The sequence below is a fragment of the Corythoichthys intestinalis genome, chromosome 11, assembly GCF_030265065.1.
Source record: "Corythoichthys intestinalis isolate RoL2023-P3 chromosome 11, ASM3026506v1, whole genome shotgun sequence".
In the NCBI taxonomy this organism is placed as follows: domain Eukaryota; kingdom Metazoa; phylum Chordata; class Actinopteri; order Syngnathiformes; family Syngnathidae; genus Corythoichthys; species Corythoichthys intestinalis.
The window spans coordinates 46658411-46675589 of NC_080405.1; the positions used below are offsets into that span (position 1 = coordinate 46658411).

Consider the following 17179-nt stretch of genomic DNA (forward strand, 5'->3'; position numbering starts at 1 on the left):
AGGGTGGCTGCCGAGGAGGCAATACCTCCAATCAGAGGTTGCGCTAGACTTTTTCATTGTCTGTCATTTTGACTGACAGGGTCATAAAAATCCGGTCATAATCTATTTTTAACCGTCACTTAAATTTTTTAAATGATGATAATGACATTGTGGTGACCCTTTGTTTGGCATAATTCACCTTCCGTATTTGTGTGTCCATTTGGCCGAGTGCGTTACCGGCTACGACAGTCACGTGACAGAGACCCTTAAGAGCCGCGCGCGGTCCCCTCACTATCCACTCGCTCTCGCTATATGATTGGCCGAAGAGTCGAAATGCTCTCCCGTGAAATGCCTGTTTAAAAATGTTCCCGTTGTTACTTCTTGCGTTCGCTTATAAGTGCCCATTTAAAAAGGAAAAGTGATGGATGATACTACACACAGAGCGTATTAATAACAAATGTTAAAGTTGTATAATCATATAGCGAGAATAAGGAACGTCACTGACAAGCGCAGGCCCCCGCGAGTGGATAGTGAGGGGAATAGGATAGTGCGCCTACAGCTAACAAGACTCTTAACATTGCATACCGCTTCAACATATTCAATAGTATTTAGTTTTCATTCATTTTAAATTAATATTCTGTCCGAACAAGCTTAACAGAGAATCCACACCGTGCCATCACACATCAAGCAATGAATATGTAACTTTTTCTCCGCAGTGACAAAAACAGTTGACTGTGGCCCCAGTAGGTAGGCTACATTATGGAACAATGAAATTAACAGTTCACCTGCTGTGGCCTGAACGGAGTCTTACATCTTCCTCCTGGTGCGCATGGACTTGAATTGCGTGCCCGCTTGTGCAGTCCCTGTTTTTTTCACCTCTTTTATCAACACCATCGTCGTTTTGGGGCTTTTTGAAGAAACTTCGGACACTCAGTTGCCTTGACATTTTTCAGAGTAAGGCCAACGACGTCATGCATCAAGAGAGACAATAGCTAATTAATATGCTCACTCGCCACCCTGTGGTCTGGGGTGTGAATTGCAACCGGTCAAAATGACGGATGGACTTCAGTTTTTTCCGTCACCGTTTTAAAAAATCGGTCAACGACGGAAAATATTCAGTTAACGCGACCCCTGCCTCCAATATGATTTCGCATTTATACAACATTAAAGGTTAGTATACACTGTCATGAACGTTTCCCATCTGCTACAAGAGTTACCTCCAGCGTGTTTAGTGTGTCTAGCAGTGGTAAAACAAGTTTTTTTCTCTCTCTGGCAACTGTGTTGAGAAAGAGTGTGTGTATAATGTAAAATGTGTAAAATGATACGAGTCATACACACGTGCTTTATATAGAAAATAATTCAATTATTTTTGTTCTGATGGTAATAATGTTAAGCTTTGGCTGTGGGTTTAGGCTCACCTAAAGGACTGCATTTATTTTAATTTTATTTATAATATTTCAGTTATTTTTTTATTGTATTTATTTACAGTATTTAACGTAGTATTATACTTATGTTCCAATTTTCTCATATGTTTTGAAAAATAAAAATCCTGCTCAATAAAAAAAGTTTTTTTTAAAACCCAGATATCTCAAAGTAACACATTTTAAAGCTGTATTGCAATACCGTGATACCCTGACATTTTGGTTTAAGGTTATCATACCATCAGAATATCATACCGGCACATACTGTACCTACTTCCCACCAATTAGTTAACCTGCAGTAGACGACCTCAATGAACGTTCGTTCATTCGCTGCCACCCTCCCACTTCAAATGGACGTCTGATTTGACGTCTAGTGCTGTCAATGGCAGCCATTGAGATAATAAAATAAAAGTTGTTCTTCCTCCGACCGAGCTGCATGAAATTCAGCTTTATGTGATTTCAATTGAACATGTGGTGTTGAACATACTGGTATGGTTGCCTCTTGAAACTGTGAAGTATTTTTCGGACTGTAATTCGCAGTTTTTTTTTTACATACTTTGGCCGGGGGTGCTATTTATACTCTAGGGCAGTGGTTCTTAAGCTTGCTAAAGGTACTGAACCCCGCAAGTTTCACATGTTGATTAACCGAACACTTCGGTATTATACATTAAAGCAATTTTTAAAAAATATATCTAAGCTAGCGAGCTAATGATTTGACAAATTCCTGTTCAAAATTCTCATTTTGACAGCATGTTTAATAAACTGGTCAAAATTTGAGACCACGCTGCCCATTGGTTTGTTGTATTCCCTCATAACAAGTGCGAGTCAACCTTCCACTGAGCAAACCAGTTCCTCCACCCATCAGATTGAGGACTAGCAGTTAAAAGGAATGAATTACATTTGTAAATTAGGAGCAAACCAGTCCAAAACCTGGTCTAAAAAGCCGCTTTACCCGGATTTAATCAGTGTACGAAAATAGGGCTTTGCATTTCTTTACCTTCGCCGAACCCCTTAAACTTCCTCACCGAACCCCTGGGGTTCGATCGAACCCAGGTTAAAAACCACTGTTCTAGGGCGATTTATGTGTGAAATTATTAACACATCATTATATCATTTCACATATTATTCTCACACTAAACCACAAGAGGGCGCTCCGGGCCTGTGTTTCAACATTGGCGGTAAATACAAACAACTGAGAAGGGCTGAACAAAATGCCACTAAAATTAACCAACTAAATCATTTTATGAAGATTACGAGCTGCAAGTAGTGAAATATGCAGCCTAAAACCCTCCGTGAAGATGGACCCCCATCAGATGCAAATTTATATAAAAATGATGGCATTTGTTTGTGGTACGTTTGTGTTTTTTTGTGCTGTAAAAAGTTTCAATTTTGCTGCGATCGTTTTTGAGATATTTCCAATTCTTTTAAAGGTCAATCTGAAGTCAACCAGCCCCCCATTTTGATTAAAAATGGTGTCGGTTGTTTGTGCTTTTTTGTGCTAGTTTGTGCTGTATAAAACCTTTTTCTGTGCTACAACAGTTTTGTAGATATTATGTTTTTAATTCATTGTGATGACGTCACTCAGCCCTCCATCTACGGTGGAACCATTCGTATGTGCTATTTTTGTGCTCGTTTGTGCTGCTATCTTTTTATAGATACTGAGAAAATAATTTCAATTGATGATGTCACTCGCACCTTTTCCGTATCATAGCTCCGACGGCTGACAAAGCATACCAGCTCTCTCAATAACAGAGTGGTGTCCCAACAACTAGAGCAAATGTATAGCACAAATGAATGGCACCACTTTGGGTCCACTTGCAGTAAATGGGGCGCTTGAAATATTAATTTTGAGTAACGACGTCATTCGAATCCTACCATTTACTACAAAATGGACCCAATAATGTATTATCTCCATAATATCTCCAAAACCGCTGCAGGGTAAACAAAGGTTTTTACTCAGGTGCGACTTATAGTCCGAAAAATACGGTAATTTGTCAAGCTGTATAATTTTGTTATACAATCAATGTTTAGGAATTTTGCCATTCTTACATTTACTAAAAAAAAATATTTTAGACCGTATTCCGTTGAAATATTAATAAATATTATTGCGTATATTATAAGGTACCCAATTAGATTCATTTTCTGGCTGTTGTCCTCTTCTGCAGTGTGACAACCAGCATGTAAAAATTTTCCATTTAACTTCACCTGACTTCAAACCACTTAATTTGCCCAAAAGTTTTTCAACTTGGGATGTATGTACTGTGACAGGTGGAGAAAATGAAATGCTCTTCCAATTTATGGCAGAATGTACAATTAACCTTAACTGGCCTAGTTTTCCCACTATGTCCAATTTGTGAGTACATTGAGACATTATCCTCATTTTTCATTTCAGTATCTATTTTTGTTTTCTGTCAAGCCTTGAAATGTCTTCTATGTAAAATATGTGTATTGGCTCAAATGTATTCTGGTAAACACATTTCTAGGCATCCAATACAAACACCCACACACTTACCCTGAGGTAGTTGAGGGTAAAGTTGGTCAAACCCATGCGTGTGATGTTTTTGGACAGTTGCTCCAGCACCTGAGGGTCTTGTGCCTGGAGAGGGAAAACAAGCAGACAAACCTTACAGGCCAAAAACAACACAGCACAATATTTACTCCATTCATCTGAAAACAAGCACTTATGTATTTACACCCAATTAGGCTGATTAGTATTCATATGCATTCGATGCATTCAAGTTTTAAATTCAACAACAGCAAAAAAAAACAAAAAAACAACAAAACACTTAACGCACGTGTTGCCGTTTTAAGTCAAGTAGGCCTTGGTTATCGTCACACTAATCAACGCATAATTAATAAAGCTATTATTTCTATGTCCTTATCTTGATTTCAGTCATTCACTTATACACATTAACACTGGCTCAGGGAAACTTGGTAGACTCTTCCACCGCCAAGAAGAGAAACACACTAAGGATATGACGACAACAAATTCAGACACAAAAGTACCTTAATTTTTGGACTATAAGCCGCTACTTCCCCCCCCCCTCATTTCAAATCCTACGGTTTATAATCCAGTGCGGCTTATTTGTTGATTTATTTGGGTTCATAGGTAACGCTTTATTTGACAGTGGGTCCCCCCCCCCCCCCCCAAATCAATAGAAAATGACAAGATATCAATAGGACGTGTCCCCCAAACTTCCCCAATTCCATTGATGCTTATGAAGGGTGCCGCCATTGACGTCCATGGATGTCCAAACTTCGCATTCATTTCCAATGGCATTTCATCATGTTTTTTCATTTATTGATGCCAGTGTACTTGGATTCCATTGACACCTACGTATGTTGATACCATTGACGTCCATGGACGTCCAAATTTTTTCCCATTCATTTTCAATGGCAAAAAAAACAATATCACCAAATCAACAGGAAATGACCAGATATCAATAGGACGTGTATCCCAAATGTCCCCGATTGCATTGACGCTTATTGAGGGTGCTGCCATTGCTTATGAATGCTTATGACAGATGCCATTCACTGTCATCCGGCAAATTATGTCACTAACTCCTTTTATGTCCAGCTCAGACCTTTTACATCCATTCAAAAGTGAGATAATTTGTCGGATGACACATAATGACATCTGTCATAAGCATTTATTAATGCTAATGGCAGTTTCATGTCATAATTACGATGGTCTTATTGCAGTCTTATGGCGCCACTGTGAAAGAAAGTGTTACCAAATACTATAACTAGCCATTAATGAAACAACTGGAACAGTAACTGAAGGAATAATTAGCACAGAAAATTAATTTTTATTATGATTTACATCTGTAGCGCTGCAATGCATGCTAGGAAGCATGTTGGACAACAACAGTGTTGACAGCAGGTGCCAGCAGAGGTTGACTGTCTCCCCCATGGGAGCAGTGATGGCCAAATGGAGCTTCTTGAAGCAATGACGTTTTGCAGCCAATTGGTTCAAAGCTTCCTGGTGGTTCATTTGGCCTTATGACAGTCTTATGATGTTGCTGTCAAATAAAGTGTTACCGGTTAATATCTTTCGGTGTATCGATGCGGCTTATCGATGAACAAATGTCGTTATCGTGTCAAATTTGGTGGGTGGCGGCTTATAGAAAGGTGCGCCTTATAGTCTGAAAATTACGGTACATATTTAGATAAATGAATTAAAATTTAGAAGAAAAAAAATTGTTATAAGAAAACTGAAGCAATAAAATGAATTCTTTAAATCCCAGAACAGACATTAAGGGGCACCAGTAGTGGTGCAATAATAATAATAATAATAATACATTCAATTGCTCTCAATAGTTTTAAGTTATGAAATGTGGATACATTTATTTATTAGCGCTTCCTGATGTCTAAAAGCTTTTCGGGCCAGTGCAGCCCTTTGCTTCAGGTGGATATTTGTCAATTTCTCTCCAAATGTGCCAAATATAATATTCTGGATTTTTTTTTGGGGGGGGGGGGGGGGGTCACAAACAATGGTGCCAGTAAAATAAAAACAAAAATGAATAGCCATGCTAACATTAGGGTTTCAACAATTAGGGCCATGTGGGTAGTGTGCCACCATATCCATCCATCATATTTTGACACCAGTTTTCATTGCTTACTTTTAATAAATGCAAGACAAATAGACAGAGTAACTAAATTCGTGCGTACCCCTCTCTGTGTCTAGGTCATGTGGGGATGTGGACCCCGAAAAGCTTCTTCTTCTGCAACAATAAGCATCTTATGTCAATCTAAGAGCAGTGTTGTTTTTGTCGAAAAAGACTATAACGAAAATATTTCGTCAACAAACAAAGTTTTGTCGTGACAATTACGTGATGATGTTGAGCTAAATACATACTTGGCTTAGGAGACTGGAACATACTGAGAAAAATGCCAGTTTTTGTCTAACGAGACGACGACGAGCGAAAATGCGATATAGTTTCTGTCATATGTTCACAATGTGTAACATTTTCATATTGTACGTGGAGTTCGTGTCGCTCATGTGAGCTGTGCTGCACCTCAGCCTCAGAAGAGTTTAGGTTGTATTTCAAGCTAGGCTGCCTCCATCCTGCGCGTTTGAAAACACATGGTAACATTTGTTTTCTTATCTTGGCAAGACAATATGTAATATTGCTTTAGCCTTTAAAGGTCTGTGCTGACTGAGTGATCTTTACACATTAAATGTAACTCGTCGTGTTAGCATTGCATTCGCGTTAGCATCAAATTAAGTATGGCGAGCATCCTCTTAAAAGTTTTTTTCCTATACAGTTCGTGGTTTCTAGGTGGGTTTAATTGAAAATAATGCGCTGCTTCTCCTGCTGCGTGTGTATCGTAATCACGAAGTTTGTGTTGTCCTTGTAGAAGCTACAATATGTGCTCTTCTATGTACATTTATTCGAAATTGTTGGAAACTTTATTTGTGGACTAAAACTTTTGAATTTTACAAACGACAACATTTTGAATAACTGTCGACTAAAACTAGATGAAGACGAACACATTTTGAAATGAGTAAAATTTGACTAATACCAGAGGTGGGTACAATACCCAAAAAATTTACTCAAGTAAGAGTAGCGTTACTTCAAAATAATATTTCTCAAGTAAAGATAGTATTCCAAAAAATGTACCAAAGTACAAGTAAAAAAAGTATCCAGTGAAAAGAATACTCAAGTAATGGGTAACATTGTTAGAAACTGCATTTTTTTTAACAATGTTATTTTTTTTCTCTCAGCACAAACTTACCTATATGAACTGTTGTTATAATGATACTGTACAACAACCCATGACAGAGATACAAAAAAAAAGACAGAAATGAAGCATTATTCGTCCAAAGAGTACGAGTTCCCTCCAGTGGAAAAAATAGTTCCTAGCTTGAATAGTGAATACTCCCTTCATAGTTACTATTATGAAATTAAAAGGATCAAATATCCGGTTTTCCGTGGTCAATCGGTTCCAAATAAAAACCGGGAGAGAGGTTTAAATCCGCGCTTTCGATTCATGTTGAGGGCAGCGCTCTATATCAAATACTTCACTTTTTTGTGGTGCTTTAAAGCGGCACGTGATTGAACAGGCTGGAGTGATCATAGAACGGCAAGCTTGCGTCAAATTGGTGTAATGGAGTCATGTGATTATTGTTGCGACGTCTCAATGGTGAAAATGGTAGAGCTACGCTTGGCATCGCTGGCAAAAAAATAATAAATCGAAAAATGTAACGACTCTTGTGTAGCCTAAAGTAGCGGCGTAAGAATAGCGTTTTTTCTCCACAAATCTACTCCAGTAAAAAGTATGGTTTAGCAAAACTACTCTGAGAAGTAAATTTTTCTCAAAAAGGTACTCAAGTAAATGTAATGAGTATATGTAACGCGTTATTACTGGAGTCTTGCGAAATTTCCGATTCATAGATTATTCGCGATTCGGCCGTGGAAGATTCGAGATCGATTCATAAACATCCAATTTCCGATTATTGAATTGGTGAAGCGGGAATAAAACACAGTCGTCTTTGAGACGCCGCGGTCTTCGGGACGAAATGAGGAACTGACCGAGAGTACATATCTTGTTCAACTCATGCCGCTAGATAAAAAAAACAAAAATAAAATCATACCTGGCTGCGGCCGACAGCCGCTACAAACAGCGACCGGTTGCTAGTTGCTACAAACATACGGCAACATATGGCTATGGTAGAGATCACATATTGTAGAACTAGATGTGAAATGACAGGAATGACAGTGTTGGAACATATACAAAGAACTAGATGCAAAATGACAGACTTGCCGCCATCTTAAAGCAGTAGACTTCTGTAGAAGGCTCTGTTGTAGCGAACCTAATTACTTTTTATCTAAAATATACCTAAATCTGCAAAATCTTGACTTTAATCTATCTTTAAATGATGAAACAGTTTTAAAACTTTGACATGTCGGAAGTAGATGGATGGGAAATTATGGAATAACGGGAACAATTTTAGCAACTTTAACGGTTGATTCACAACATTAAATTAATTAAACGTAGTTTAAAGCTTTTGATACAGAATGGGGACTTGAGTATTTTATTTACTGTTTTTAACTGTTAACTTGATACTAAAATAGTTTGGTTTAGCCTGAGAGGATTTTTGAACAATTTTGGAAGTAGTGTACAAAACATTAAAAGTGTGGTGGGGTGCATCAATAATCAGTTTATAATCGAATCAGAGCCTCTGAATCGCAATCGTAATCGAATCGTTAGGTGCTCAAAGATTCCCAGCTCTAGTTATTACCCACCTCTGACTATGACTATTCCATCCAAAAGACTAAGACAAAAATTAAAAGCGCTGTCGAAAACAACACTGTCTGGAAGGTATTTAAATTCACAATATAACGTGAATAAACAGATATTTTAAAATGTGCTTGTAATGGTCTAACAAACAATATGTGAAACATATTTTGAAAACATATATACTTTTTTTATGTAAACATCTGGGATCAGAACCACAGATAATAATGTAATGTTGACCCAGAAATTGCCCCATCCAAGTGGAAAACGTGATGTGTAGCTGTTACAGTCTACTTGCACTGAGGCCAAGTGGGGCTCTGACCCACCAGATGGAACTGTGCTTTCAAATAAAATGTGTACAATTGCAGCAAGCCTGCTTTGTGACACTCCAGCCACCAATAAGACTTGAAAGGAACCAGACATCACTCATATTTCATACTAATTCACAGTCATTAACGACTAAAGAAGTCAAAAGTCCATCTTATCTATCAGGGCTGGCATTCAATGAATTTTAAGGTCATTTGGATGCAGTAATATTATGTAAAATCACCAAAAATTGCTGATTAAGTTTTCATCTTTCATGGGTGCATTATGTATTCATATTCTTACTTTGTTCTTAGTATATTTGCATTTTTAAAATTCAACAGAGCCCACTAAAACTTACTTAGGTGATGATTTATTTGACTTTATGGCAACTGAACATTCCCACGCCACTAAACAGTGATCACTTAACAGCTTTAGATACTCCCGCAGAATATAAGGTACATTGTAAAATGTGATTATAGGCATCATTTGCTTTTTCTCAACCAGAAGTGGATGAGTCACCGGGCAGCTATAATCCATAGAGTTATTTTTATTTATTTATTTACTTTTTAAAGTGACTCCTCTGGCCAGTTATTTAAGACAACTGCGACCTTCACAACTCGTGTTGCACCGATTAGGCACTAAAATCAAGTCATTGATATTGGGAGTTGAATGAAATAACGTGCCGATGTAGTTTCCAACCGCTGGTCGCTGTACACAAGATGGCCGCCAGTTCGCCCTTTTCCGAGAGGACAGAAGTCTAATCACCTTTCTGCTGTGAACTTTAATAAGTATCACTAGTATCAGGGGTGAAAGTGGCCAGAACGCTGTTCTGGCATACGGTGCTTTGTTCCCGATAATATGACGGCAACTATCAAAACCCCATGTTTAAAAAAAACCCTGCCACACACGCATCTCCAATAAGAACAATCTACTAACGCCAAATCAAAACATACACAAGTGTTAACAACAAGCCTAATAAAGAGCTTTTGTAGCGTAATCTGTTTCTGCCGATATTTATTCATGGACTTCATAATTAAATTGACAGGTCACACCCATCATACACTGCGCCATGCTTTCAAGTAGGGGGCCTGCCCACATCAAGAGGAGTTATTCTCAAACACACACGCAGCGATCTAACGCCTGATTTAGGTTGAAAAAGTACAAAAGCTGTACCACATACAAACAGGAAGGATTGTCTCAGGAGTGATTTGTTCGAGGATTTAAGGTAATTATTATATTTTTCGTAGCATGCATGCATTTTGAAACGTTGTGAAAAAGAAATCAATGGGAAAAATCAGCCGCTACGGCATTGACATCATAGTTCGCAATATTTACGTAAAATAAATGCTAACTGCCTGGTTCTTTGCTCTTTTAACATAGAATCAAGACTGTTTGATGTCCATATCTATAAAGAGTTCAGGGATTTAAGCATTTATTCACAAGAATTTCAACGTAAAAAGCTCTTTGTGGTGACAAGGCGGCGCCACAATGACTCAAAGACTAGCAGCACATTCGACATATTTACGTAAAATAAATGCTAACTGCCTGGTTCTTTGCTCTTTTAACATAGAATCAAGACTCTTTTTTGTACATATCTATAAAGAATTCATGGATTTAGGCATTTATTCACAAGAATTTGAACATAAAAAGCTTTGTGGTGACAATGCGTTGCCACAATGATTTAAAGACCAGCAGTACATTCGACATATTTAGGTAAAATAAATGCCAACTGCCCGTTTTTTTTTTTTTTTTTGCTTTTAATCAAGAATCGAGACTGTTTTATTTCCATATCTATAAAGAATTTCTCAGAAGAAATTCTCTGATTTTACACTAGATACACAAAAACCACAAAAAGCAGAGATAATCACCTATATTTTCAGGATCAGTAGCAATATTTAACATATCATATAAGTATTTGCCCAAAATAGCAACTTAATTTTTTTTTCAACAGCTAATAAATCACTAAATTTTCACATCAGGAACTTAATACTTGAGGAAAACATGCAGAATCAATTATAAATAGATTATTAATAAATTCTATATTCAATCACAACTTATTATAGAATAGAATAGCCCTTTATTGTCATACTGTTGTATAGTTAGTTATATAGTTGTAGTGAATGAGGCTAGCAGCCGCTGACGTGAACAGAGCTTTTCCGGTGAAAATTATTGTGAATAAATGCTAAAATTGCTTGAATCCCCAAATTCTTCATAGATATGGACGTAAAACAGTCTCAATTCTTGGTTAAAAGCAAAGAAACTGCAGTTAGCATTCATTTTATGCAAATATATAGTTGTAGTGAATGAGGCTATAGCAGCCACCTGATGTAAACAGAGGTTTTCTGGTGAAAATTATTGTGAATAAATGCTTAAATTGCTTGAATCCCCAAATTCTTCATAGATATGGACGTAAAACAGTCTCAATTCCTGGTTAACCCTTTAATGCCTGCAATTATCAGAGAATCGCAAAATCTGAAAAATAAGGTCTTAATGAAACCTTTTTTTCAAATTTGTAAAAAGAAAAGTCAAAGTGCATACGTGTAATAAGCGCTGTAATATTACCCTTGCTAACACCTGTTTTTTTTTTCTCATGGAACCTGAAGATGCATGTGTTGACTTGCATCCATCTTTTTTTTTTTCCCCAAAAAGAAATGTCAAAATTCTGAATGTCTCAAAATCATGAAATTTTAGGTGTATCAAATGTGATACATTTGGCAATATAGGGTTAGAAGCAAAAAAAAAAAAAAAAAAGTGCATTTAGCGTTTATGCTACGTAAATATGTCGAAGTACAATGCTACTCTGTTAGTGGCTGAGGCTAGCGGCCACATAGATATGGACGTCAATCCTTCCTGTTTGTAAGTGGTACAGCTTTCGTACTTCTTCAAAAATCCAAGGTTAAATCAGTCTTGGACATGAGCGTGTACTGTCTTCGAATGACAATTACTAAATGAAGCTCAGCCCCCTATGGTAAGGCGTGATGCAAAGAATCACGAATTGTCAGGTCAACAGAGTTTTGAAGTCTTTGGTCTAGTGCTGTCAATTAGGTAAGCCGTGCCTGACCAAGCCATGATAGCAATTATGTGAGTATGCCGTAATTTAGTAATAAAATAAGATAATTTTAGTGCTGCAACGATTAATTGATTACCTCGAGTACTCGATAAGAAAAAAATATTCAAATTAAATTTTGCTGCTTCGAGTATTCGTTTAGTTAAAGTGGCGTTGTAATGGTTTATTTTGAAAGTGTTTGCATTTAGTTTTATTGATTTGGTCGGATACACTGCTCTCTGGTCTGCCTCTTTTCACATGGCTGAATCCAACTGCTCCCTGTTAAGACCAACATAAACAAAGGTTTTGTTTGAGCTAATGTTTTTTAATACACTCATAATTTAGTTTATAGGTACATTTAGCCGTTTTTTGTGGGAATATGTGTCTGAACCAATTGTTAAGAGCACTGGAAAAAAAAAAAAAAAAAAAAAAAAAAAACTTTAGTATTTTATAGCATTTAAGCTAGCGGACTTTTTCTTTGTAAGTTAGCCAATTGTTCTTTTGCTGTACATAGATCCTCATTTAAAAAAATCTATACCGTTTGAGGCTCAGCTCAGGTATTTTAATTTTTCATGTTCCTTACCCGATTACTCGATTATTCGAACTAACTAGTCCATCGATTAATCGACTACCAAAATATTCGATAGCTGCAGCCCTAGATAATTAAAAAATAAACTGGTATTGGTACAGGATCGGCATAGGCCAATACCACAACACTACCTGGTGCGTCGTAATCGGTATCAGTGCAACGCTTTTCACAACAACAATAATGATTAATTTAGGTTGTCATATGATTAATGCGATGGCTTTCTTGTTAAATAAGCAGAATAACGTCGAAAAATCCGACATCTCTTGAGTTTTGGACTCTCTTATTTCCCAGTATGTGCATGCGCGCGTATGTGTGTGCCTTCATTAGAGAGCGCAGCCATCAAAAAGAGTGAACACTGCACATTATCCACACACATACACACACCCCTTCTCACAAAAACACACAGCACCCACAATGCACCTCTTCAGGAATTAGCGAGACAGCACCCAGAGGGGCCAATTTATCGGCGAGGTAAAATTCACATGAAGATTGGGCCAAGAGATGCCTCGCTCGCACACACACGCGCTCGCATGCGGACATCATAGACAAAATGCAGCATACGGACATACGTTTTGAGACAAGCCAGCTAGAACATATAAGGAAAAGTATTGGGACACGTGCAACCTACAGAAGGAAACAAAACATCAACAAAAGTATTGAGACAAATGCCATCAAGAAAAAGTCAGCTACAACATTAAAGCACTGTCTGCATGGGGACAAACGTTTTAGGACAGGTACCAAACAACATAGGGACAAAATCATAGGGTTACATAAAACCAGCACATAGACATCATTACTAATGACGTGTCACTTCGTTATTCTTTGCACGACGCCTTATCAGAGGGAGTCGAGCTTCATTTAGTAATAGCCAAAGACGGCACACGCTCATGTCGGATTTAAGCTTGGATTTACGTACGATTGGATTTAACTACGAAAGCTGTAACGCATACAAACAGGAAGGATTGTCTCAGGAGTGATTTGTTCGAGGATTCAAGGTAAATATTATATTTTTCGTACCATGCATGCGTGATTGAAGCATTTATTCACAGGAATTTTCTTCTTTGTTTACACATGGAGGCGGCTAATTTTCGTAACAGTCTAGCCTCATAGTTTACTTTTATCCAAGAATCGAGACTGTTTTACGTCCATATGTATTAAGAAATCGGGGATTTAAGCATTTATTCACAAGAATTTTAGCCACAAAAGCTCTGTTTACACCAGGCGGCTTCTAGCCTCATTCGCTAACATAGTAGCATTGTACTTCGTCAATATACAGCGGAAAACACAGACAAGACTGAAAAAGCAGTTTCTGGTCTTGCACTCCTCTTTAAAAGAAACTGTATTTTAAGCCAAAACAACTGTTGTATTTGATAGAACAATATGTCTGTATGTTGCCATAGCAGATTCATGGCGCATTAAGCCTCCGAACTATTTTTAATTTGTCCGTTTTACCCTGAAAACCCCCGTTTACAGACGTCGCGCAACCCCTTTTATTTCAACCAGCCATAAAACTAAGGAAATTAATTATATTTATTATTCAAAATGTCTGTCATTTTTAGCTTAGAATCATTAATTGATGTCTCATATTTAGTTTAACAGAAAAAAAAAAAAACTTTAAAAAATTATTCACTCACATATTTTAAAGTTTTAAACAAATTATGTCACAATGAAAAAAATGGCTTCTGTAAAAAAAGTCACGGATATCTACCTCATAACTATCGCTGAATTGTTTTTTTTTTTGTTACTGTCGCATTTTCTCCGATGCGTTAGATGATAAATAATCGGTTCAAACTAAGAAAAATTGAAAACAAATGTTTAAAAGGGTAAATATATGAAAAAGACAATCTCAACCACTCCTTGATGTCTGCGATTTCTGCATCGCGACCCATGTATCACCCATAAAATCCCCCAAAAATCTGGCTGTGGCCATTCACAGCTGTGTCTTGACACTCCTTTATTTATTTATTTATTATTATTTTTTTTTTATGTTTTGTACATTAATTCCAAAATTGTTCAAAAATCCTCTCAGGCTAAACCAAACTACTATTTCAGTATCAAGTTAACATATAACAGTAAACAAATGTACAAAAATAACAGTAAATAAAAAACTCCAGTGCCCATTCTGTATCAGCAACTTTAAACTACATTCAATTAATGTTGTGAATCAACTGTTACAGTTGTTAAAATTGCTCCTGTTATTCCATAATTTCCCTTCTGTCTACTTTTGTCAAAGTTTTAAAACTATTTCATCATTTAAAGATAGATTCAAGAAAAGATTCTGCCGATGTAGGAATATTTTAGATAAAAAGTTAATTAGGTTTGCAACAACCAGGCATGAAAATGGGTCAGGGGTTAAAAACGTGAGAAGGGTGTGGAGGAAATATGTTCCAGTACACTGTATGTACACCCCAACAAAATATTGAGCTCTGTCGACCCACACTATGTTTCAGCAGGGCCATACAGAGACCGGTGGAGGGGCGGGTGCTCGTAGATCAAAAGGGGCACATGGACAAGTATTTAATACACCTTAAAACAACATAACTTCAATTTTAACCAGCTTCAGATAATAATTGGCTGCAACTGTGACATACTTTAATTGGGAGGGGGCAACAGTGAATAGAAATCAAAACTGTCATCAACACTTTCTGGCTGTGACTCAGTCAGTCTGCCTCTTTTCTTCCTTCAACCTCAGCATCAAAACTTCCTTCCTCAACTTGTTCATCTGAGAACAAACCACATCAGATGGTCACTGAGCCACCAACAGCACAGTTTTCTTAAAACTATTATTTCATTATTGTCCATACTTAACAACTCTAGCACCTAATGATTAATAAAGCAATGACATAAAAATCTTATAGAAAAATAACATTGTAATTGTGTTTATAATTGTATTTAATACCCAACTATCCTTGCAAACTTGTTCTTACCAGGTCTGCTATTCACCCAGCTGATGAGGTATCCACTGCATTTAGCAGCCTCATCTAACTCCTTTTTTTATCCCTCAATCTCTCTTCCCTACGACGCATGTCTATGAAATTAAATATAAATATTTAAAAAAACAAAAAAACAGACTCCCCGGTGGCTTTTAGTTTTAAAGCTTTCTTAATTTCTTTCTCTCTCTCAATAACGATGGAGGTATATTTGTGTTTTTATTATTCAATCAAAAAACAAAGTTACTTCTATCAAAAACAAAGTTGCTTCAATCAAAATACAGTATATACTTTTAATCCCCAAAAAGTCACTTCAATCAAAAAAAATTGTTTTTGATTGCAAAAATAAATTTGAGACAAAAAAAGCATTTGAAAACTATTTTTCTTGATTGAAACAAATTTTTCCATTGAAGTAATGTTGTTTTGCGTTTGGGCCACATTTTGGCTAGGACATTTGTGTCTTTATTATTCAATCAAATAAGTTGCTTCAAACAAAAACATATATATATATATATAAAGAAAAACTTTGCACATGTGTCAATCACTGTTTACCAAAGCCTGAGAGGGTTTGAGTAGACTCACTATGAAGCATTTAATAAAGCCAAGCATTTTCTTACTACTTTATTCTTGTTTAAAAATAATTCGGTGGGGCAGTAACATGTTTAAAACTTATCATAATTCTTACATTTTGAAGTGCTTGAAAACCATTTATAAATGATACTTTGGTGAATAAAGTGAAAAAACATGTCTTATATATATGTATCTTTTTTCCAATGTAAAATCTGAATAAATGCATTGAACACGCACAAAAAAAATGTGGCGGGTTCTGGTCCCCATTAACCGTGAAAAACGAGGGATCCCTGTATTTCTGAAAAGCTTTAAGAAGCAGGACTCATTCCCAGCACTCGTCGGGCCGGTGTTGTGCCGACACCGGCCGTCAACTCAAATCCAAGCCGAAATAACGCGTCTCCGGCGGACGACGGGAGCGATGTCAGGCGCCCCCTCCATCCGAGAGCATGCCGCTTAATTTGACTCAACAGTGTGTTTCTTCATTTATATTACCGCTAAATACACAAGCTTGACGCCAATTTAACGGGAGCTATTTTTTTCATGGGAGATTTGGCTAGCTCTGGCAGTGTTCAACGCAACCAGCAACGAATGGCAGTAACTTTTTTATATCGCAAAATGTGAAAACGATTGAAACCATTACTCACCAAATTCAATCTGCTGGCAAATACAGGCAAGTGTGTATGGTGCGCTCTGGTCTGCCCCGGTGTGGATAAGGCCTGCTTTTTGTTTTCGCAGCTTTGCAATGCAACCAAAGGCTCTCCGAGCACTCCATGTACAGTAAGGAGTGCGCGCGTTTGGAATAATGGAACGCAGCTTGGGCCGATGATTGGTTCTCGTCAGCGAAGCATCTAGAAGGATTTGCTGACTGTGTTCTTAAGTGCTCAGTTTACGTACTAAGTCAATCACATGATGATAATAATAATAATAATAAGAATAATAATTAAATAAAACCTCCCGTTCCCCCCCCCATCCTCCCAAAAAGAATTTCTCCTCGGATCTACGCAATTCATGTAGGTCGCCCTTTTTGACTTCAAAACGGCGAATTTCGCCGAAAGGTGAGAGATTTTCATACCTGAACAAGAGCCTTCTAGAAAGG

The 17179-nt window shown here is 37.2% G+C and overlaps 1 protein-coding gene across 4 annotated transcripts in view; it reads right to left on the reverse strand.

Annotated features, from left to right (window-relative positions):
- ldb2a (LIM domain binding 2a) overlaps window positions 1-17179 on the reverse strand; it is a 205154-nt gene that overhangs the window by 51940 nt on the left and 136035 nt on the right. For all 4 annotated transcript variants that reach the window (XM_057849581.1, XM_057849580.1, XM_057849579.1 and 1 more), the window contains exon 5: window positions 3913-3996. In XM_057849581.1, coding sequence (XP_057705564.1) covers window positions 3913-3996 — 84 coding nt within the window. The remainder of the gene's footprint in view (window positions 1-3912; window positions 3997-17179) is intronic.